The sequence below is a fragment of the Bos javanicus genome, chromosome 2 (assembly GCF_032452875.1).
Source record: "Bos javanicus breed banteng chromosome 2, ARS-OSU_banteng_1.0, whole genome shotgun sequence".
In the NCBI taxonomy this organism is placed as follows: domain Eukaryota; kingdom Metazoa; phylum Chordata; class Mammalia; order Artiodactyla; family Bovidae; genus Bos; species Bos javanicus.
Window position 1 is genome coordinate 25,661,523 of NC_083869.1, and position 23,364 is coordinate 25,684,886.

The window sequence follows — 23,364 nt, forward strand, 5'->3', positions numbered from 1 at the left end:
TGGGGTCACATGTACAAACTTCCAGTTCTAGAAAAGCCATGAGGATATAACGTACAACATGGCAACTATAGTTAACAATACTGTGCTATTTGCAAGCTGCTAAGAGAGTAGATCTTAAAAGTCCTTATCAGTTTTTTTAAACTATCTATGATGATGCAAGTTAACTAAACGTATTGCAGTGATCGTTTCACAATAAATCCAAATTTTGAATCATTACGTTGTACACCTGAAACTAATATGTCGTATGTCAACTACAACTCAGGAAAAAGACACCTCAATTCACACTGGCTGAAACGTTCCTTAAGCCCATGCTCCTAGGGGCCCCAGAAGTTCTCTCCAGGCCCAGGATGCACACGCAGTGGTATAAACTACAGAATGGGCCAGAGAACTGACGGTCCCTGGCTAGAATGAATCTCTCCACACTGTATTTCTGCTGGCTGGTGCCACTGCCTTGAATAACAATGACCTTCTAAATGTCAGATCTCTGTCTTGAGGACCAATGAGTTCCAACGTGCCTCAGCAGGCACCCCAGGTTCCGGACCCTCAGCTTCCTGCTGCCCATAGCTAGCTGTAAGCCCTGGCCAGTCTTCAGCCTCTCTGGCTCCCAAGTCCTGTCTTGAGTCTGGCAGCCACCGAGGCCCCTGTGTCTACCCCAGCTCTCAGGGCTCTCTGGCTCTCTTGGGCCACTTTCTGCTAGCCTGAATCATCTGCTGCCTCTACCCCAAAGTAAGGGGCAGCTTTTGAGAGGCGAACACACCATTTACACCTCTGGATTTCATAGGTGAAGCAAGGTAAACAGGAAATATCAAACCTGGGCTGGCCACGGTTGCCGGCTGAGTGCGAGTCTGCCATTTGCCCACTAGGTAGCGTCTACTGAGCTTGAGGCGAGGAGGAGAGCTTTTCTGTTAAACAGCACAAAGGAAGTGTTCTTTTGCTTTTCTTTTTTTCCACCACCACCATCGCCACCTCCAACCTAAAAATAACATTAACACAAGGCACCTTTCTACGTCTGCCTTCCGGGAGGACTCAGCTTCTCTGACTGCCCGGACTAGATTAACCCAAGAAGGCTGTTCTTTTATTAAGCCTGAAACGACTGCCCAATCAGTTTCGTTCTCTATTAGGTTATAATTGGAGCCAGCTGAGCACCCGTAACCCTCACTCCCTCCCATTCCTTCCTTTCACCTTATTTTCTCCAAGGCTCAGGACTAAGTTTAGCCACAGATGTTACTTTTTAAATCTCTTCTCTCCCTCCAACCTTTCTTCCCCCACCCACCCCTCCCCCTTCTTTCTTGTCCCTTCTCTCCAGATATTTTGTTGTTTTCCTTCCAGGAAAGGGCAGGGCAGCTCGCCTACTCTCAGGAGAAAATACGATTCTTGGTACTTATTCTGCCATTATTGTAAATTAGTGGTGAACATTTTTGACAATCTTAACTCTGGGGTAAAACACGAACCCGCTTTATTTATCTTCCAATCTCTAGCCCCACAAACTGAAACTTTCTCACTATGTAGGGGGTCCTTGGCAATAGTTTAGATTCTGTTACTTCCTTGTCATTCTTGATTATTAAGACAATCCAGCTTTTCAAAGCTGTCCTCTCCCACTTTGGTGGCCTACCTGGAGGCTCACCGATCTGAGTGGGAGGGACAGAGCAGAGAACCGCTGGTTCCTCTTCCTTTTGGCCTCTCCTCGGGTTCCATCCCTGGGTCTGGAAGATCTCCTGGAGGAGGAAATGGCAACCCACTCCAGTATTCTTGCCTGGGAACTCCCATGGACAGAGAACCCTGGCGGGTTACAGTCCATAGCGTCTCAAGAGTCAGACACGACTGAGTGACCAAACAGCAGCAGCAGTGTGGAGGAGCTTGCATCTCCTCTGGAAGGCCTCTTCCCTGTCAACCTCCAGGCTCCTACTGCTCCGGGGTGTTGGGTCTCAGCTCACAACCCTGCATCCCTTCCTCTCTGGAAAGGTGGTGGGCTTGGATGAACATAGTCTAAGCTTTCACATGGGGCCTCTGTTCCCTCTGTTGTGCCAAGGCCAAGATTGCTTAGACTTCTCACATGTTACTTTGCTGGTAGAGTTCTTGTTGACTAGAGCTTCATCACCTCACCTGTCAGCCTGTCCCGGGTCAAAAGGCCATCCTTGTAGCCAGGAGTGTACACTGATTGGCCACACTTAACTCAGAAGACCAGCTCTGGAATCAGAGGGTGGGCTTATTTCTCCAATTACCTGGGGCAAGAATGAAGAAAGGATATTCTCTCAAAGCAAAATTGGAATGTTATGATCAGAAGAAGCAAGATTAGATGTCCGACAGGTAAAAACACAGATGTCCACTATGGACACTGAGGGAATCAGAAGGAGTTTTGAAGTGGTTTTATTGGAATAGTAAAGCAAACTTTGTATTATAAGAAATTCTAACCTTCAACCAAAAATAAAGTGAAATTCCCTTTGTTAAATTGCTTTGCGTCATTTGGTCAGATTAAAGGATTCTAAGATTCTTGCAGGTAAATTTGATGCATGTATCTAGTTTCTTTTATCTGTGAGACAACAGAATCCCCATCATGCCTAGAAGAAGGGTCCCTTGATGTGACGGGAACATTTCCTGTTTAACAAAGTCTGCCTTATCTAAGAGTTACCTTTTTCAGCTTCAAGGCAGCAAATAGCTTAAATAACTATGCTTTCAAACCAGCCTCACAAATGATGTCCAGGAACCAAAGTTAGAGAGTCTATTCTCAGAGAGGGGTTATTAATAAGCTTCAATAAACAAAAGTTCAAACACATGCAGATCAAGGAGAAAGAAAATGCCACAAATGGAAGGTCTGGGATGTGAAAGGAATCATGCCTAGGGGGCTGGTAAACACGCAGGTGTATCTAAGCAAACATCGATTGAATACAACTATTAATAATGTATAAATTATAAAGTTAAAAAAGAGATCTAAAATACTGGATAACAATGGTATATGTATCAGGAAGAGGATGATCAGAGCAAAAGTATCTAAGGTTCTTTTGTAATTTATGAGAAGGGTAAAATTATTAACTTTTGAAGTGACATGCATGCCAATATCTTTAGGGTAGACATAGGGAGTATAATTTATGAGCAGTTATACTCTCATAAGTTAAAACTGAAAAATAACAGAAACAAAAAACAAACCTCAATCCAAATCTTTTACAAAAAAAGAGAAAAAAGAACAGAAAAGGTGAAACAAATGGATAGCACAAAATAAGGTGGTAGAATTAAATCTAAATATTCACTAATCACAATCAATAAAATCTTTCAGTTAAAAGACAAAGCTGCTCAGATGGAAAAGGTGTTGAAACCTAGCTGTTTATATGAGACACATCTAAAACATAAGGACACAGAAATTTTATAGTTCAAAGAAGAGAAAATATATATTAGGCAAAGACTAAAGAGTGCGGTGTATCTGTATTAATATCAGACAAATAGATGAAAAGGAAAAAAAAAAAGTGTGTCACTGCATAATAATAAAAGTTTTAGACCACCAGAAAAATATGCCAATTAGAAATTTGTTTATATCCAATAACAGAGCATAAGTGAAACTACAAGGAAAAATAGACAAATACAATATATTTAGAATTGGATGATAACATTATTGTGTGCCAAAGCTTATAGTATATAGATGAGAGAGGATGCTTGTGGGAAAATATATATCCTTAGATGCTTCCATTAGAAAAGAACAAAAGCACAGAATTTGAGAAGTTAGAAAAACAAACAGCAGATAAACCTTAAAAAAGTAGAAGAAAGGAAGTAATAAACACAGAAGCAGAAATTAATGATGTAAAAAGCAGTTAAATGATTGAGAGTATTGACCAAAACAAATATTTTTCTGAACAGCTTAATGAAACTGACAAACTTCTGCTAAGATTAATCAATTAAAAACAAAGAAGATACAAATTACTCCTCTGGGGAAAAATGGAGACTATAAGTATAGATGCAACATATTTTTTAAAAAGGAAAATATCGTGGACAACTTTATAATAACTTGAAAACTTCAAAATATGTATAAATTCCTGAAAAAAATGCAACTTGCAAAAATAGACACAAGAAGATATGGAAAACTTTAGTATTTTATGAATAATAACACAAACTGAATATTCATTTATTATAGAAACTCTTAGCAAACTAGGAATAAAAGGAAACTTCTTTAACCCAATAAAGTGTATCTTAAACTTCTTTAACCCAATAAACAAAGCTATCATTATCCATAGATGGTATATTTCTGTATTTGGAAAACACTGAAGAACCAAAATTATGTTTCAATAAAGAAACATAAAACTTCATGGTGTCTGCTGAAAACATTCCCTCCGACATCTGGAATAAGGCAAGATGCCTGCTACCAACCCTTCATTTCCTCATTGTACTAGATATTCTGGCAGTGTAGTATACCAAAGGAAAGGGGGGAAAGGTATGAGGGTCAAAAGGATCAAAAGTATAAGGATCAAAAAGGAATAAACAGTCAGGAAGAGGAAGATAATATTATATATTAACATGTGTGTACGGAATCTAGAAAGATGGGTACTGATGAGCTTATTTCTGCAGGGCAACAATGGAGACATGAACAGAGAGAACAGACTGGGGACACAGTGGGGGAAGGACAGAGTGGGAGCAATTGAGAGAATAGCGCAAAAACATGTACATTGCCATATGTAAAAGAGATGGCAAGTGGGAATTTGCTGTGTGACAGAGGAAGCTCAACCCAGTGTTCTGTGACAATCTAGAGGGGTGGGATGGAGTGGGAGATGGGAGGGAGATTCAGGAGGAAGGGGACATGTGGAGACCCGTCGCTGATTCATGTTGATGTATGGCAGAGGCCAACACAATATTGTAAAGCAATTATCCTCCAATAAAAAAAAAAGAGAGAAGGAATAAAAGGAATAAACAAAGCTCTCATTATCCATAGACGGTATATTTCTGTATTTGGAAAACACTGAAGAACCAAAATTAATTGAGTTTTAGAAAGTTTTCTGGAGGCAAAATCATTACTGAGGAGTTACATTTCTATACATCAGCAACAATGAGTTAGAAAATGTAGTTTTAAAAAGATGCCATTAAAATAACTATAATATAAAGCACATAGGAATAAATCTATCAAAAGCTGTGCATGTCCATTATGAAACTTTACTGAAAGACATTAAAGCTGACCTAGTTAAATGGAGATATAAACTTTGTTTAAGGTTATTATATTCAATATTGAAAATATGTTAATATTCTTAAAATTGATTCACAGATTCAATGAAACTCCAATGAAAATCCCAACAAGACATTTTGGTGGAACTTGATGAATTAATTCTAAATTTATATGGAAGAGAAAAGGGCTAATAATAGCTCTTTCACTCTTGAGGAAGAGCTAAATACAAAAATCAATTCTAGGTGGATTGAAGACTTAAATGTGAAAGGTATAAAGCCATAAAACTTAGAAGTCAATATATACATGAGAATATCTTTATGACTTTGGTATAGGGAAGAATTTCTTAAAGAAGACAGACAAAAAAACAAAAACTGTAAAGAAATATGTTGCTAAATCCAACTACATTAAATGCATGTTTTCAAAAAAAGACCATTAGTTAAGTGAAAAGTCAAGCCCCAAATTAGGAGAAGATATTTATTAAACATACAATCAAAAGGAATTAGTGACTGGAATATATAGAAAGCTTCTAAAGACTATATGAGAAAGGCCAACATTTAAATTTAAAATTGGACAAAGAGTGTGATTTAGGCATTTCAAAGAAGAGAGAACACAAATGGTTCATAAAATGTGAAAAGATACCAACCTCATTGGTAATTAGGGAAGGACAAATTAAAACCACAAGGAGATACAATTTCATACCCACTAGACTGGGCGAAAAATGTAGGCAAGTGATGGTGAGGTATGGACAATGCGCGCTGCTGGTGCAAGTGCAACTTGGTTTGCCCACTCTGCTTTATTCAGTTAAGTTCAACAAGTATTCTATGATCCAGCAATTTCACCTCTAAGCATTAAGCCTTAGAAAAGATTTTGCACATGAACACCAGGAAACAAGTGCAAAGAATGCTCCTTGTGGAAAATAGTATGGCGGTTCCTCAAAAAACTAAAAGTAGAGTTGCCATATGATCCTTCGATCTTACTCTTGGGCTATATCCAGAGAAAACTATGATTCAAAAAGATACATGCTCCGCAATGTTCACAGCAGCCCTATTCACAATAGCCAAGACACAGAAACAACCTAAACATCCATCAACAGAGGAATGGATAAGCAAAATATATCAAAGTCTATATATAAACAAAGGATATACAATAAACAGAGTATATATATTTATATATATATATACACACCATATTTTGTTTATATATAAATATATCTATATATACACACACACAATAGAATACTACTCACCCATAAAAAGAATGAAAAAATACCATTTGCTAACATGGATGGACCTAGAGATAATCATGCGAAGTGAAGTAAGTCAGAAAGAGAAAGACAAATACATAAAATACCACTTATATGTGGAACCTTAAATATGACACAGATGAACTTATGTATAAAACAGAAACAGTCTCACAGACACAGAGAACAGATTTGTGTTGCCAAGGGGAAGGAGATTGAGGGGAGTGTGGAGTGGGAGGTTGGGGTTGACAGATACAAACTATTAGATATAGAATGGATAAATGACAAGGTCCTACTGTGTAGCATAGGGAACTATATTCAATATCCTGTGATAAGCCATAATGACAAAGAATATGCATATATGCATATATATATATATATATATGTATATACACATATATGTGTATCACTTTGCTGTACAGTAGAAATTAATACAACATTGTAAATCAACTATTCATCAATAATTTTTTTTTAAAACTGAAGAAAAACCAAAAACAAGACTACCCATAGCAACATTGTCCCTAAAGGCAAAAACTGGGGGAAAAATCATATACTACCCTCCTAGAAGAAATAAACCAACTTAAATATATTCATACCAGTGAAACAGCATTACAACCATAAAAATGAATGGATTATCACATCATCAAAAGTGAATCTCAAAAACATGAGGCTGCCACACAAGGCTGTGCTTGCAGGCTGTGGAGTAGGCTCAGTAGGTGCTAGAATCTATTATGTGCGCCACATGCCAAGCTGAACACAGTCGCACAGGGAAGTCTATCCCTGAAGGAAGGAGTGCCTTTAGGCTCTGTATGGGTGAGCACTGGCCCTACAAAATCATAATGTTGAACAGATGGATAAGTCATAAGTGTATATATTCTGTAATATTTCATTTATATATAGTGCAAAGACAAGTAAAACTAAACAATAATGATTTATATATATATATATTAAAACTATATAGAAAAACAAGAGAGTGATTAACACAGAGTTCAGAATAATGAATCTAGTTCTTGGGGAAAGGAGAGCATCTAGTTATGGAAGAGTTCATTATGGAGTTGAAGAGCTCTTAAGGTTCTGATGAAGTTCTGTTTCCTGGGCTGAGCAGGGAATACTCAAGTATTTTGTGATAGTCATTCTTTATCCTGTATGTGTATATTTTAAAAGCTCTCCTTATGTAACCCACATAATTGATTTTAAATAAAAGAGATTCCACCGAAGAGTACTATCTAGAGACGGGGTACCAATATAAGGTCTGGACAGGGTGGATGGCCAAGGACCCAGGGCTGAGAGGCTGAGTCCTAAGTGGTTACAGGAGGAGAGACTTTGATGCCTCATGTGCGATGAGGTGGAAGGACTCCAGTGGGATCTTTCAAAAGTGCCCCATAAAAAAGCAAATTAAAACCAAAGCAAGATACCACTATTAGTGTAAAAACAATACAAAACATAATGTCAGTACAAAAACCTGTACACAAATACTCATAGTGAAAGTGAAAGTGAAGTCGCTCAGTCGTGTCCGACTCTTTGCAACCCCATGGACTGTAGCCTGCCAGGCTCTTCCATCCATGGAATTTTCCAGGCAAGAGTACTAGAGTGGGTTGCCATTTCCTTCTCCAGGGGATCTTCCCAACCCAAGAATTGAACCCGGGTCTCCCGCATTGCAGGCAGATGCTTTACCATCTGAGCCAAACCGCAAAGCCTAGTATTATTTATAATAGTCAAAAAGTGGAAACAACCCTAATGTCTGTTAACTGATGAAGAGATAAAAAAAAAAAGTAGTGTATCTGTGTGATAGGATATTATTCAGCAATAAAAGGAAAGAAGTAATGATGAATGCTATATCATGGATAAACCTTGAAAACACCTGAAGTCACATTTGGTCACAAAAGACTACACATACTGTGTGATTTCACTTATATGTGATGTCTAGAATAGACAAAAAGCCAGGTAGTGGAGTCCAGTGGCTGGAGAGGATACGTATATAGGAATGAGGAATGTCTGCTGATGGGTATGAGGTTTCTTTGTGGGATGATTAAAATGTTCTAAATTTGACTGGAGTGATGGCTTTAGAGCTGTGTGAATAGTTTACAAGCCAGGGAATTATATACTTTGAAATGAGTGAATTACATGGCATATGAATTATATTTCAATAAAGCTGTAGCAACAACAAAAGAATGGTTAAAATTTTAAAAAATCAACACCACCAGATGTCAGCAAAATATAGAGCAACTAGAAAATTTCTACAATGCTAGTGAGAATACAAAATGGTACAGCCACTTTGGAACTAGTTACCTCATAAACATACTCTTGCCATAGGATTAAGCAATCCTACACCTATTTACCCAAGTTAAATGATAACCTATGTTCACACAAAAATCTGTACCCTACTGTTTATAGTGGCTTTATTTTAATTGCCCCAGGCTGCAAACAACCCAAATTTCCTTATATGAGAGAACAGATAAACTGTACATTCATACAAATGGAATACTACGCAGTACTAAAAGGAATGAACAAATGATACCGACAACAACATGGATGAATTCCAAATGCATGACGTTAAGAGAAAGAAGCCAGACCCAAAGGTTACATATTATATGATTCTATTTACAAAATGGGAGAAACAAAATTCTGCTGCTGCTGCTGCTGCTAAGTCACTTCAGTCGTGTCCGACTCTGTGAGACCCCATAGATGGCAGCCCACCAGGCTCCTCCGTCCCTGGGGTTCTCCAGGCAAGAACACTGGAGTGGGTTGCCATTTCCTTCTCCAATGCATGAAAATGAAGTGAAAGTGAAGTCACTCAGTCATGTCCGACTCTTAGCGACGCCATGGACTGCAGCCTACCAGGCTCCTCCGTCCATGGGATTTTCCAGGCAAGAGTGCTGGAGTGGGGTGCCATGGCCGTCTCTGAAACAAAACTCTAGACACAGACAAATCAGAGGTTGCCAAGAATTAGGGGTTGGAGAAGGTGCTGCTCACAAAAGGATGTGGGACAATGTATGGGTGTGATGGAACTGTTCTAGGTATTGTGATAGTTACATTATTGAATGGGTTTGTCAAAATTCATATTACACTATAAAGAGTGAATCTTACAGTATCTTAATTATATCTTAATTTAAACATTTCTTCTCAAAATATTGTCCCATGAGAAAAAAAATGTCATAGACCAGGGGCCTGGAGGCCAACTGACAATTTAACAATTATCTAAAATTGTGCCTTTGTTACTCTGACCCCTTCTCTCCCTAGATCTGACTGTAGATGGGAAAATACAGTAGCTGAAAAGAGTAAAAAAAGAAGTTGACTGTATCTTGACCATCAGCCTTGCCACCCTGGACACACAACGTACCCACCACCCCCAGTGGATTGCAGCCTGAAACAGTACCAGCAGGATCAAGGGAGGAACTCTATACTGGATACCAATTTGAGGTCCTGCTTATTACACAGAGTTGGACATTCAGTTTCTAAAATGAGGCTGTTCTGTGCCTGAGAGGCCAGGAAAGCTATGTGATTAGCCTGAACTCAAATAGAGGCATGGAAACAATCAACCCCTCCTTCAGAGGGGATCTGAAGGAACAGTTAGAGGAAAAAAGTGACTTTAAGATCACTTTCCTATGGAGTCTAGTTTGTTTAATACAATGGTTACTTGTGCAATTGATATGCTATTAAAAATGACATTTAATCCCTACAAGTGCCAGATAGGGAACTCCTTGTATTCCAAATGAATGAGATGGTATTATCATGGCTTAACAGAATATTCATAGAGAATGGTCTCTATTTCATAATGACCCAGCACCAAAATATATTTCTTGAGGAAGTGAACTGGGCCCACTGTACAAGCATAAGCAGCTGGAAGGCACAATTCTGTGCTCTTAGAGGTATTCAGATACTGTAGATACCAAGTGGTGGAAGATGCCCATGAGAAGCAAAATTTTTCAGCCATGCACACTTCTGCAATCCTAGTTCTAGAACAGTGCCTGTAACAGAAAAATAAAAATTTGAATGAATGAATGGAACTCCAAGATACAGATAGGAAAATGAAAAATAGGAATTTTTCTTTTTCCGAGTGTTAACCACAAATTTTATTTAATTAGAATCCCAATGATTTTTAGATAAGGGGCTTGGGAATTTAAGACTGTGGATTGAGTCCCAACCTAATTAAGGTATTGACCATCACCTGAAGTCAGCTGGTGAGCATTAATGGGCTATGGTGATCCCAGCAACCATAACTGGAAACCTCTCTTTTCTGCATGAAACACATACTGAAAGAAAAATTTGTTCAAATTCTCCACAGAGAATATTTTTATTTATTTATAGTCTTCTTGCATACTCTAAAATGCACAGTGTGAATTTCCTTTCTTCAAAAACAGTTGTGAGCCTGGTCAGATTGAGATCTTCAGAGTCTTCGGAAACATTGCCTTAGGTTTGCGCTAAGGGAGTCACAGAGATTGGTCATGAACTACTACAAAATTACAGAAGACCTAGTTATTATCCAACAGTTACTAGAAAAGCATAGAGAACACCCAACATACAGCCAGACAGAGTAATAGAAGAGCAGATGCTATGTAAGTCTCGGGATTTCCATATATAGGATGTTATGTACAGTATCAGAATTCTTTTATAGATGGTAAAGTTATGCTTAAATCATTATTTTAAGGGCACTCTAATATAATACAAGTCTTACTAATTTCAGTCTTTTCTCTTTGGCTCACAAGTGCACGAAAATACCATAAACAATTTTCAGAACTTACTGCATTAATATATAAATAAGATACATTACAAATGAGAAGAAAATACAAGACACCTCTTTAACATGGTAAATCTCTGAATATAAATAAGCAAATATTTCATTTACCTACAAACAGTCATTGAGATCATTACATATATTCTTCCCCTCCCCCTCCTAAGGACAAACAACAGAAATATGCACAACCTACACAAATTAAACTCGAAATATACAGCAATAGCACACCTGGAACAACGACTCTGCTACTGTTTCCCCCTAACAGGATCCTAACGGGGAGGGCGGGACGCTTGTCACCCAGTGGCTCTTTTTCTCATCCATCATGACTTCAGATGGGAGAAATACTGACGGTGAGGTCGCCCGCCAACAGCATTTTCCTTGGTCCCCAACACACAGCATTTTGAAAAAAACATCTTTTCTGGGGCGGCTGGGCAAGCTGGTTTGCGGCATGTTTGGCCCCTCAGTTACTGAGGAAGAAGGTAAAATGGATTCTCTTGGAGCGGGAGACATGCTGTGATCTATTACCACACTCACTAGACAGACGTGTATTTATAGAGAGAGGTATATATAACTGTACATATATACTGTGTTCCTAATGTGCAACTTTTGAAAAAGAACATTATTTCCGGCTAACTCTAATAAGCTTAAGGAAGGTTTTAACAGTATTCTTCAAGATATTCTGTTTTCCCTCAATGAAATGGCCTATGTGTTTCAGCAACGTATAGAGGTTTGTTCTAGAGTGCGGAGGGGAAAGGGAAGTCCCAGAAACTGATGTACTGTGGGTGGCAGTTACAGATCCTGGCCCAGCCTCTCTATCTCCTCAATGAGGAAGTCAATATCAGATTGGGTAGCGGCTGGGTTGGAGATGACCATCCGGAAGAAGTTGGCCTTGTCCCCCTGAGGCTGGTAGCCAACCATGGTTGTGCCAGATTCCATCATCAGGGCTTTGATCTTTGGGGCCACCTTGTAAGGGAAAACACAAGACAAAACTCAAGGTCGATACGAACACCATGCTCTTTTTCATAATACAACCCATTTCTTAGTTGCAAAAAAAGAGCAACCTGCTTTTCATCATGTATTTACACTCACACAAAGGCAAAGAAGTATTTTACACCCAAGTTTCTTCAATGGCTAGTATCTAATGACTAATTTTTAAATTGACATAAACAGTTGATTTATAAAACTGTGATAGTTTCAGGTGGACAGAAAAGTGATTCAGGTATACACACACACACGTTATTTTTCAGACTCTTCTTCATTATAGATTATTACAAGCTATTGAATATAGCTCCCTGTGCTATACAGCAGGATCTTGTGTTTATTTTATATATAGTAGTGTGTATCTGCTAATCCTAAACTCCTCGTTTGTCTTTTCCGCCTACCCTCTTTCCTCTCTGGTAACCATAAGTTTGTTTTTTATGCTTGTGAGTCTGCTTCTATTTTGTAAGTTCATTTATATAATTTTTTAGATTCCACATATAAGTGATATCATGGGATATTTGCCTTTCTCTGTTTGACTTACCTCACTTAGTATGATAATCTCTAGGTTCATCCATGCGGCTGCAAATGGCATTATTTTATTCTTTTCATAGCTAACTTTCATACTGTTCTCCATAGTGGCTGCACCAATTTACATTTCCACAAACAGTATAGGAAGATTCCCTTTTGTTCACACCCTCTCCAGCACTTATTATTTGTAGGTTTTTTGATGATGGCCACTAATGACTATTTAAGTCTACCCAATCATACATTCCTACAGAAAGCATTGTGCAACTGAATTTCAAAAGTCAGACACAGGACAATGATAATAAAGTCAAAAAAAACAAAATTGAAAAATTCACAGGGGCAACAATACAAATTAAGACTTCCATACAGTAATCCAGCACCTGGGATATTGTCTGGCACATGAACTCTGCTCACCAAATATCTGTTGAATGATTAGATGAGTGAAATAGTATATAAGTTAAATACAAACAACTATAAGTAACATATAAACTAGATATAGAAACCAGTAACTAGAATGAATCAGCATTAGAGTTGACTCAAACTTAGTAAAAGATATTTTAATAGACATGGTTTGGTATGGAAGTTTCAAGGAATATGTATATTATTCAACTGCACGGCACATAACCCCTCTGATGACAAACACCAACTTAATGCAGGGATGCATTCCCTAGAAATCCCCACTGCATCTGAACCACAGTGGGGACAATTCAGACCCAAGGAGAAGAATATAACAAGATGTCTCTGTATCACCCCAAACCTTTAGCTTTCATTTCTTTCTGTTCAGACAGACCCCTAGAATGAGGATGTTCTGACCAGCCAGAGAAACTGCAGAGGGTTAGAAGAGACAAGGAGAGATTCCATACCCTGTGTAGCTTTTCCCGTCGTTCGGGGCTATCTGGAACACCCCTGAGGCTTTGTGGAATATACCAGAAACAGACGTTCGTATGCTCAGGCTGTAGCGGTTTTCACAAACAAGCATGCAAAAAACAAAACAGAAAATTAAGAGAACTTGAGAGAAAGCTGTTCTAACTCCCCACCCCATCCCTCAAAAAGGCTTCATGTTACTTCTATACTTGGGAGAACAAAGCCCGGTTTATCCCATCATATCTGGGAAGAGAGCTATTTCCCATAACCAATTTTCTCGATGATTAAAGTTACCCACCTTTGAACACCGAAATATTAAAAAAAAACTACATTTGGATCATTTCAATAAAGGCTATTATCCATCTTGCCATCTTGTAGTGCCTCATATATAGAAGATGCTCAAAGCATTGTTAATTTTTTTGGTCCTGAATGTTTTGACTTTATTCTATCAATACTAAACCTTCTCCTGATTACTCAGGATTATCATAATGAACATTAATACTGGTTCTAAACTGTAAGACAGGGCTTACTGAGATGTACTGGATTGTTTAGTGGTCCTTCCCTAAGGACTCTCATGCTTTTTGAGTCCTTCTGCATTCTTGCTACAGTTTTCCAGTTTCCTTCCTAATTGCTGTCTGCCATCACTGTGCCTACCTTTCATGGGTTGGAGACATCACATTCATCTTAACCTGCTAGTGGAACATTTAAAATAGTGTAAGTGATGAGTGTGAGGCCCCAGAGGTGAAACGCACGAGCACTGTATGATGGATTTGAACAGCTTAGGGTTCTTTCTTGTTCACTTGGCGACTCTCCAGAGTGTTACAAGTAGTTTAGGTGCCTGATAAATAGACTGAGTTGAATGCAGGCAGTGTTTTATTACACTGGATTATGAGTGTAATTCCTTCTATTCAGCACTGGCTCCTATTCCAGCTTTCTTTATTCAGCTGTGAGCTCCAATAGGGGAGAGATGGTACCTGTTTTGGTCACTACTCTACAACCAAGCTCCCAGTCTGGGGCAAGACACACAACAGGCACTCAGCCAACAGCAGAATAACAAGCACCTGACTGCGTGCAGTGTGGATCTGAACTCAGGGCAGAGACCATTTTATCTTGCTCTCCTCATAACGAATCTATGTAAAGTACAACTTCATTTTAGGACCAGTCTTGGGAGACAAGGGTCTGGGATCGGTATACCCATCCCACAAGCTTCTTGGAACTGAAGAACACTTTCTCACGGAGGTACAACACCATGATAAGTTCCAAGAATGATACAGGATTCAGACCTGCCAAGGAAAGCCCTCTGGTCTATGAAGGACTGGCTGAGAACTACACCTTTCTGGAAGAGGCAAAGGGGAAAAGTTGTCCCAATGCTACTGGAAGAAACATTTGTGAACACAGAGGGAAGTAAACGAGAGTGCATAGAATGAAAATTCAGAAGCAGCTTCTGGTAATGTGGGACACTACAGCTTCAGAAGCTTCCCTCTGTAATCTTCCCTCAATAGATATTTGATATAGCTAGTCCAGACAGCTTACCTCACCATCAAAAACCATCTCAAATTCTTCTCTGTTTTTAATCTTGGCATAGAGGTATTCAGCCAGTTCCAAGCATTTGTTGATCTGATTTTCAAAGCCCACTGTACCCTGTTTTTAAAAAAAAAAAAAAGAAAAAAAGAAAGAAAGTCATATTTGTTGGTGAGAATTTGCATTTCCCTGTGATGGCATTGAGAGGGCTTTGCTGTCTCTATCTATCAGAAATATACAGAAGAGTATTCTTGGAGATGGTTAGCAAGAACCATCTCATTGAATGTGTGTGGCTTTCTCACAGCTCTGTATGTGATAACATGTGCCAAATCTCTTTTGAAGGCATTCTAGTCTCTGGGCAGTTATCCTCAACAGGGCTTTTAGATTCTTGCTAGTAATTCACAGCCTGAGCCTGAAGCCCATTTTTGGTTTGCCTTAGGCTGCTGCCACCCAAACTGTCGTCTACGGACATACACTGTAACCAGTCCACGATGAGATGAGTTGAGAAACTGAGATTAAGCAATAAGAAACTTCTATGGCCGTTTGACAGAGTAATTTTACGTCTACTGAATCTCATTTTTAAAATTGATGTTTACATGTGTTCCCCCTCCTGAACCCTCCTCCCTGCTCCCTCACCAGGATCCCACCTTGGTAACCAATTCACTGTGAGCCAAACTTCCGGGAACACATGTATACCTGTGGCGGATTCATTTTGATATATGGCAAAACCAATACAATATTGTAAAGTTAAAAAATAAAATAAAATAAAAATTACTTCATGAAAACATAGACACTAAAAGGTTAAAAACTGATCAACACACCACTCAATAAAATTTTCATAACTTGTTTATAAAAAAAAATAAAATAAAACTGATGTTTATATTTCATATGGCTTTCTATTTCATTTTTCTAGCAATTCATCTTTATTGTATTGATCTATGACAGGTTAAAGAAAAACCCAACTGGTTCTTCAGAGAGTTGGAGAAATAGTACTTTGGAACCTACCTTCCCCAGAAGGAAGTCCCGACCAAACACATCCCCCTCACTCCCAGACAGGCTCCCCTCCACATAACGTCGTATTACCCCTTCGTGGTGACAGGCAGGCAGGCAGAAGGGGAAGCAGTGGTCTTAGGACATGCCCTGAGACGGCAGTAGCTCCAAGTATTGACAGACTGACTGAGCTTGAGTTTCCAGAGCTAGCGTGGCTGATTAGTGACAGCAGCGCGGGGGGTGTTGAGTGGGTCGGCGTCAACAAGGAGAGCAGATGCACAAGGCTTGTGGGTTGCTAATGCACCTGGGCCAAGCCAACACTGGCAAAGCAGCAGTCATCGCGGAGCACGTGCCTGGGCCAGTCTGCCTTCCTCTTGGGAATGAAGCCCACACCAGGATCCCACCTTGGTAACCGAGTCACTGTGAGCCAAACTTCCGGCAGATGGTTCAAGGGGTTATTGTTAGGCAAAACCAAGGCACAAATTACTGAGACAGGCCATGTGGTTATTATATTTCTGAATCACAGGGCTCTTTCTTTTCCTACAATTCATGGCTATTTATATGCTTAAAATACCTGTGATTACTTTGTGGTAGAAATCAAATTCAGACTATTTCTATATCAAGACAAAATGACTTGGTGAGGAAAAACACTAATAATCCATCAAATTCTTCCTACAGAAGAACATTTAACTAGATGTTTGGCTGGAAAACTTTGTTGTTTTGGTATCAGTAGACCTAATCTTGAAACTTACTAAAATTAATTTACAGTAGATAAAGAAAAATGATGGTGGTGATCTAAAGCTGTGAAATCAAAATTGCCTTTACTTGACTACATAAAAATACTTTTGAAACAAATAGTCACATAGTATTCCTTTTCCTCATCCAAAATTTGAGGGAAATTCCAAATGCTTGCTTTTTTTCTTCTAGACATAGAAAAGCAGCCGTAAAGACTGATGAATACAGACACAGCATGCTTCGGTTTAGGATTTCTTAGAATCAAGTATGCATTTTCTAGAAGAGGGTATGAAATAGGTTGTTATTTATATAGAACTTAAAACTGGCATATACATCCCATCATTTGAGACCTCATAAAACAACTCAGGGTTCTGCACAGAAAAATGTAATAATTTTATCTTTATCTCTTTCTCAACATCTGCACTAAATAATTTCAGTATCCCTAAGAACTGCTGTGGAAGCCCTTGGCAAAATTTTTAGTGCTTATAAGAGAAAGTTAAAGAAAATGTCATGCTAATTCAAATTGAGACTGAATGGAAAGAGAGAGAATTTGACATAAGGGATAAAGTTATTTCATTCACCAGCAAAGAAAATACAGTTAACTCAATTATCTAGATATTGATTACACACATAATGAATTATCTGTGATACAGCTTTGCCTCTCTTTTGCCAGCCAGCCTGTGCACATTACACTTCTGCTCTATTTGCTGAAGGCCACTCTTCGTACCTTTGCTTTCCACATCAGCCAGAACTTGAAGATGTCTACGTGGCGGCCGCACTGAATGGCCTTGTCCCCAGTGTCATAGGAGACATCATACTGCTTGTCCGGCTGGAAGAGGTATCCCGCACACATCTGGTTGCATCCTTGGAGGATACCCTGCCATGAAAATCAACACATGGAAATCTGTATTCTCAGGACAGAAGCGTGGATGGCTTGGAAACAAGGCATGCTGGACTTGGGGTCACATACGACCTTTCTTCTAATATCTCATGAGGACTTGCACTTGTCCTGATGTCCTTCTCTAAAACCACCATTGGAAGAACCTTTGCCCCTTCTCCTCTGTCACTCTATTTGGAAAACTATCTTTTGTCTCAGATGCCAACCATGAGGGCCCACCCTATTGTCCCTCTAAGGGGCATTTGGAAATGTGTGTGACTGTTTCGGGTTATTTCACAGACTGGGAAGTGCTATGGCATTCAGTTGGCAGGAGTTGGGGATATAAACTTCCTATAGAGGGTGGGACGGTCTCATGTGTAGAAGAATCTTCCTTCCCAAAGTGCCCCCTAAAAGGTGTTCCAGTCCATTCCCAGATCATCTATGAAGTTAACAGGCACTCTACTTAGGAGTGGAGTAAGGAGCATCTGCATTTGTGGCTGCCACAGGACAGAGACAGGCTTTGTGAATGCTTCAGTGTGCAAAAGTTTTCCTGAAGGAACAAAACTCTCCAGGGCAGGGTTCCATTATTAGATTCTTAAAGAAGAGAACAGGCTACTAACTCACAGCTTTTTGGTCAATGTTCCTTGTTGCCCTGAGTTGACATTTGTAGTTGTGGTTCTGAGTAATTTGTTTCAGCTCTTGGGGCCACAGACTCACGCTCAGAACCTGAAGTATGTCCCCACCACCTCTTTTCATCCTAAGGTGAGAGGCAGCAGCTCAGCCAATCACTCTCACTTTTGAGAGAAGGAATGTGGGATGAAATAATGTCCTTGTGGTTTCCTCCACTGGCAGGGCCTTGAGCACTGAACAAGGAAGAAGGAATAGTGCAGAGCAAGAGCCAAGGGAAGGTGCTGGGTTAGCTGAAGCCTAACAGACACAGGAGGGAAACAATAGCTGTGGCAGGCCTAGCCAGGCTGTCAGCCTTGTGAGTTCCTCAACAGGTACTGTAAGAAGACCTCCAAGCGTTCCCCTTCTCATGCCTTCTAAAAGGTGTGCAGGCCACTAGCTCATCTCTAGGGGAAGGACAGACCTTTTCTTTTACAAGAATGGCAGAGCACTGCAGCAGCACACCCATCATCTTGTGAGGGTTCCAGGTGACAGAGTTGGCCCTGAAAGAAGCATATGACACTCTGAGGAGAAGGTGCAGGGGTCAACAAGCGGCAACTGTCCGCTTGAGGAAACCATCACCCCCCACAACTCAAGTCAATGCACATTTTCAATGCCCAGTCCCTAAACTGACCTCATACTGGAGTGCATAGCCTTTCCCTTCTCTAAGGGATCTTCCCAACCCAGGGATCAAACCCAGGTCTTCTGCATTGCAGGCAGATTCTTTACCAGCTGAGCCACAAGGGAAGCCCCCTAAACTGATCAATAAGTGGTAAATAAATACTTTGTGGGCAGACTCAGAGTACTAAGTAGCAGACTGCCTCTTCTAAAAAACTGCTATTAATACTAGCTAACATTTATGAAGAGCATTTATTATGTTTCCTAGTATACCAAGAGCATTACAGGCATTTTAACAGTGTGGTGTCATGGTTATGAACTCAAGCTTTGAAGCCAGATTACCCAGGTCTGAAACCTGGCTCTGACATTTGCTGGTTTGGGGAAGTTACACAACTCCTTTGTGCCTCAGTTTTCCTGACTGTAAAGTGGGGAGAATAACATCTACCACAACGAATTGAATAAAGTTAGTAAAATGAGTTAGTAGATACAGTGCTAATAACCATGCCTGAAATACTTAATTCTTACAACAACCCTATCATATAACGACTACTGCCACCTCTATTTTAGATGCAGAGAGTGAGGCACAAGAGGGTTCAATATATCACCCAAAGTCACACAGCTGGGAAGTGTTGGAGTCAAGATTCAAATTCAGGGAGTCTAACTGTCAGTCTACTGTTCATAACCTCTCTACTAGACTGCCTGCCTCTAGGCAACAGATTCAGGTTCTTTCTGCCTTCCTTTTCTTATAAATCGGACTGGTGATGCTGACCTACTTGCTTATAAGGTAGTATGAAGGCTGACACACAAAAGCAAGGATCAGCTGGACAATTCTGGACTTGGACTACTTAGTAGCATTGTTTAAATGCTAAATAAACATAATCTTGCCTGTTTAGTCTGCAGTGGTAGTTTAACAAGCATGGTCTCCTAGCAACCGCATCCCTCCGTCAGACACAATTAAATGGTTAAGGAGCGCACTAGCTAGGACATTATAGAAACAAACAAGTGTAATGTATGACGATTAAAACTTGGGTAACTCCTTCCCAATGGCCTAGCCCACAGCTGGGCTCTGTGCTTTAGTACCTGTGAAGAATGTTTTCCCCAGACATAGCAATTGGCTTGGAATTACACTGCCTCTGCTCTCCCTGGAGCTAAATTCCTGCTGAGAATTTTTAACCTCTTCATCTTGCTTAGGTCCAATAGAGGGAAAACAATTTAGTGTGTACTTGACTATGGAGTCGATACTGTTGTTCAAAGAGAGGAAAGGCTTGAAGTACCTTCCACCACATGAATAAAGAAAATCTTTATGAAAGAGACTTATGAAAAGTTGTAAGTTGACTCAATGTTATCGCATTAAAAAGCATCAGCATCAAGCCATATTTTACAAGGTAGTGAATTTAATCCAGTTTCTCACAGTTATCATGCACTGAACCATTAAACAATTATACACAGATCTCACAAAATATCTGACATTTTTTTTGAATGTCCTAAGGGACTGACGTAAATCATTCTTCGGTGCTACAAGTGGAAAGTAGTAACATATGATGTAGATTCAGTTTCTTTCAGAAGACATACGTGCTTTAAAATGTTAGAAAAGGAAAAGTCTAGTGCAAAATGTTTCAAGTTTTCGCTTGACTCACAGATGGAAATTGCCTGAGAAATTTAAAGTACAGTTGGACCGGCCCATCTACATATAAGATCTTGTCCTCCAAGTTAAGGCTCATATAACTATGCTTCAGCAAGTTACGCTTCATCCACTCACTCAGATATTGGCCCCTCCAAGCTGAAAGGCAGGGGGTGAGGCACAGGAGAGGTAAGAACACTTGGCCCCCTGGAGCGCCTCCCTGACGTCTGCTGCCGGTCCGCCTCTCCACCCTCATCTGCTCTTGCTGCTCTCTCATTGCTCCAGCCACAGTGGCCTCGATGATGGTCCTTCCTCCAGCTTGCCATGAACATCCTTCTTCAGGGCCTTTGTATTTGCCCTTCCCACCACCTGGAACATTCTTCCTGTATTGTCTTTCTATCTCCATTTATCCCAGAATCTGCTGAAACGCTACCACCCTAGAAGGGCCTCTGACTATCCTGTATAAAATACCACACCTTGGCAGATGAAATATCTCCTTGTTTATGTCCAGTCCACTGGACAGTAAGATTCAGGAGGGGAAACCTTTTCATTGACACCACCTTCCATATATTGCCTTATTTTTTTTTAATGTGCCAGGTACACATTTTTAGAAGAGTGCCTGGTGGTTGGGCTGAAGACAGGTACCTGGTTCATGACAGGTGCTCGGTAAATAGTTGCTGAACGAATCATTGAATCTATGTGAGTTCATTTCAGATCAATATTTAGGAGTTAGGTCAAAATCATATTTGGCTTAGAACACCCACTGAATGTGAATGGTAAACAAGAAAATAAGTAAGTAAGGCATGCTGAGTGTCCTGCCCTATCCTCAGTTTAGTGGGAAATGTAAGCTTAGTGAGAAAGAAGAATGAACTAAATCAGCACCTCTTCATGTGCCCTCAACGAACTCTCATTTAGCCTCCAAATGCCCACCATGGTAAGTCTCTCTTCTCTCCTGCTCAGGCACCTTGCAATCAGTCTGCTGTTGAGCTTATCACAGGGTGTGGTAACTCTTTGTTTGTCTTTCTCTTTTACTAAACTGTGAGCTCACTGAGGCGAAAACTCATTTGACTAGGAAATCCATCATCTTTGATTCCCCAGTGCCTGGCATACAGTAAGTGCTCAATCAGTGCCTGCTGAACAAAAGTGAGCTTCAATAGAATAAGATGTTGGGAATCAGGGCAGACACATCAGTGGACCCAGCACACCATGTGCTGCATGGCCTGGATGGAGGAGGCCCTGTGCTCAGCCCTTACCTCTCGATGCCACTGAGCTTATGGCGGTGCTTCTGGGACATGAGCAGCCCGCCACCCCAGGCAGCCTGTGAGGACAGAGAAAAGAGAGGGAAAGGGACCCTGAGCAACACTGATGAGTCTGAGCCCGGTCACACCACACCTCTAGCAAAACATGATGAGAATGTAAATGGTGAAAAACATGAGCTCCTCTGACAAACAGAACCCACACAGACTGTTCCACCAAGGGCAATTGTACTTATTCATCATTTATCACATCTTCTTCAAAAGTTCCTCCAGATTAATGTCAGGGTCGCCATGCAAGTAATACAGATAAATGGGGCTGAGCCTGTGGAGCTGAGATCCAAGGCCTAAAGTGCTCTAGAAAGCCAGGGACACTTGAGATGACCCCCTGGGGGGCTCTGGGAGCAGGAACACACAGGACTAGAGGTTGCCATCTGAGTCTACCCAGAGTAGAACTCTAAGGGCTTCTGAAAACCTTGGAAGGCAGCAGCCCTGGTGGGCTTGGATTTTCCGCAACTGCTCCTTCAAGAGCAGGACATTTTTGCGGGTTCCCTGATGCATGTTGATCAAATAGCCTGGGACACCATGTGACATAAGAACAGACTTTGTAATCACTTGTCCAATATCAGGGCAGATAATCCCATTGTCCACTTGTAAGAAGTTAAACCCATGAGAGAATGGAGAGAGAGAGAGAAAAAAAAAACACAGTCACACATGTGAAAATCTACCTCTTATGCTCCTAGGAAATGGAACAAAATCTCTTAATTGATACCACCTTCCATATACAGCCTTATTTTTCCTACATGTACCAGATATGCCTGTCTTTTCTTTTCGTTCCTTCCTTTCTTTTTAAGAAAAGTGTCATAGATGGTTGGACTGAAGGCAGACAGCTGAGTGTCCATATTCAGATTCATGGCCAATTTCTACACATTGTATCTTACATTTTTTTCCCCTTTGAAATCAGTTGTATTTTACTCTACAGCCATTTGTTCAGAAGCTTTCTAGGAAAGTGATAGAGTTGAACTTGTAGGTTGAACCATAGAAGACAGAAATTGGCCAGGAAGGACTGAATAAGCCCAGGGCACAGACAGGCCTGGGTGTACGCCTGTCATGAACAGCCTGCTGGGGACAAAAGAAATGTGGTGGGGAGAGAGGCTATGGGAGAAGCTGGAGGAAAATCATAAAGCAGAGCTGCTTCCACCCCTCGAAGGGCCCAGGCCACTCTGAGTTACAGCACTTACATCGACATGCAGCCAAAGGTTGTATTTCTCACATATATCTGCAATCTCCTGTATTGGATCAAAAGCGCCATAAACAGTGGTGCCAGCAGTTGCATTGACGTAGAGAGGGACGTAACCCTATAAGAAGGACAGGCTGATTAGTCTTTCTAACCTCCCTCCTTTCCACACAACGAACTGCAGTAGCATTCATTTCCAACAGAGATCAGCTAAGCTGGTGTGTATCTGATACTATATGTGGGACTACTCTCCGTTGGTGCATTCACTCATTCCTTCATTTATTCAACCAATATTTTTAGTGACATTCATGTGCCAGGCCCTGCTGAGGATGCTGGGAACACAGCAGTGAGCACAAAAGAC

The 23,364-nt window shown here is 40.4% G+C and overlaps 1 protein-coding gene across 2 annotated transcripts in view; it reads right to left on the reverse strand.

The window, feature by feature from the left end:
• Positions 1-10,647: 10,647 nt before the first annotated feature.
• Positions 10,648-23,364, reverse strand: part of GAD1 (glutamate decarboxylase 1) — a 39,740-nt gene continuing 27,023 nt past the window's right edge. For both annotated transcript variants that reach the window (XM_061435544.1, XM_061435542.1), the window contains 7 exons: positions 23,008-23,124; positions 21,767-21,831; positions 18,699-18,777; positions 17,459-17,608; positions 15,019-15,126; positions 13,485-13,574; positions 10,648-12,078 (listed from right to left, as the gene is read on the reverse strand). In XM_061435544.1, coding sequence (XP_061291528.1) covers positions 11,905-12,078; positions 13,485-13,574; positions 15,019-15,126; positions 17,459-17,608; positions 18,699-18,777; positions 21,767-21,831; positions 23,008-23,124 — 783 coding nt within the window. In that variant the 3' untranslated portion in view covers positions 10,648-11,904. The remainder of the gene's footprint in view (positions 12,079-13,484; positions 13,575-15,018; positions 15,127-17,458; positions 17,609-18,698; positions 18,778-21,766; positions 21,832-23,007; positions 23,125-23,364) is intronic.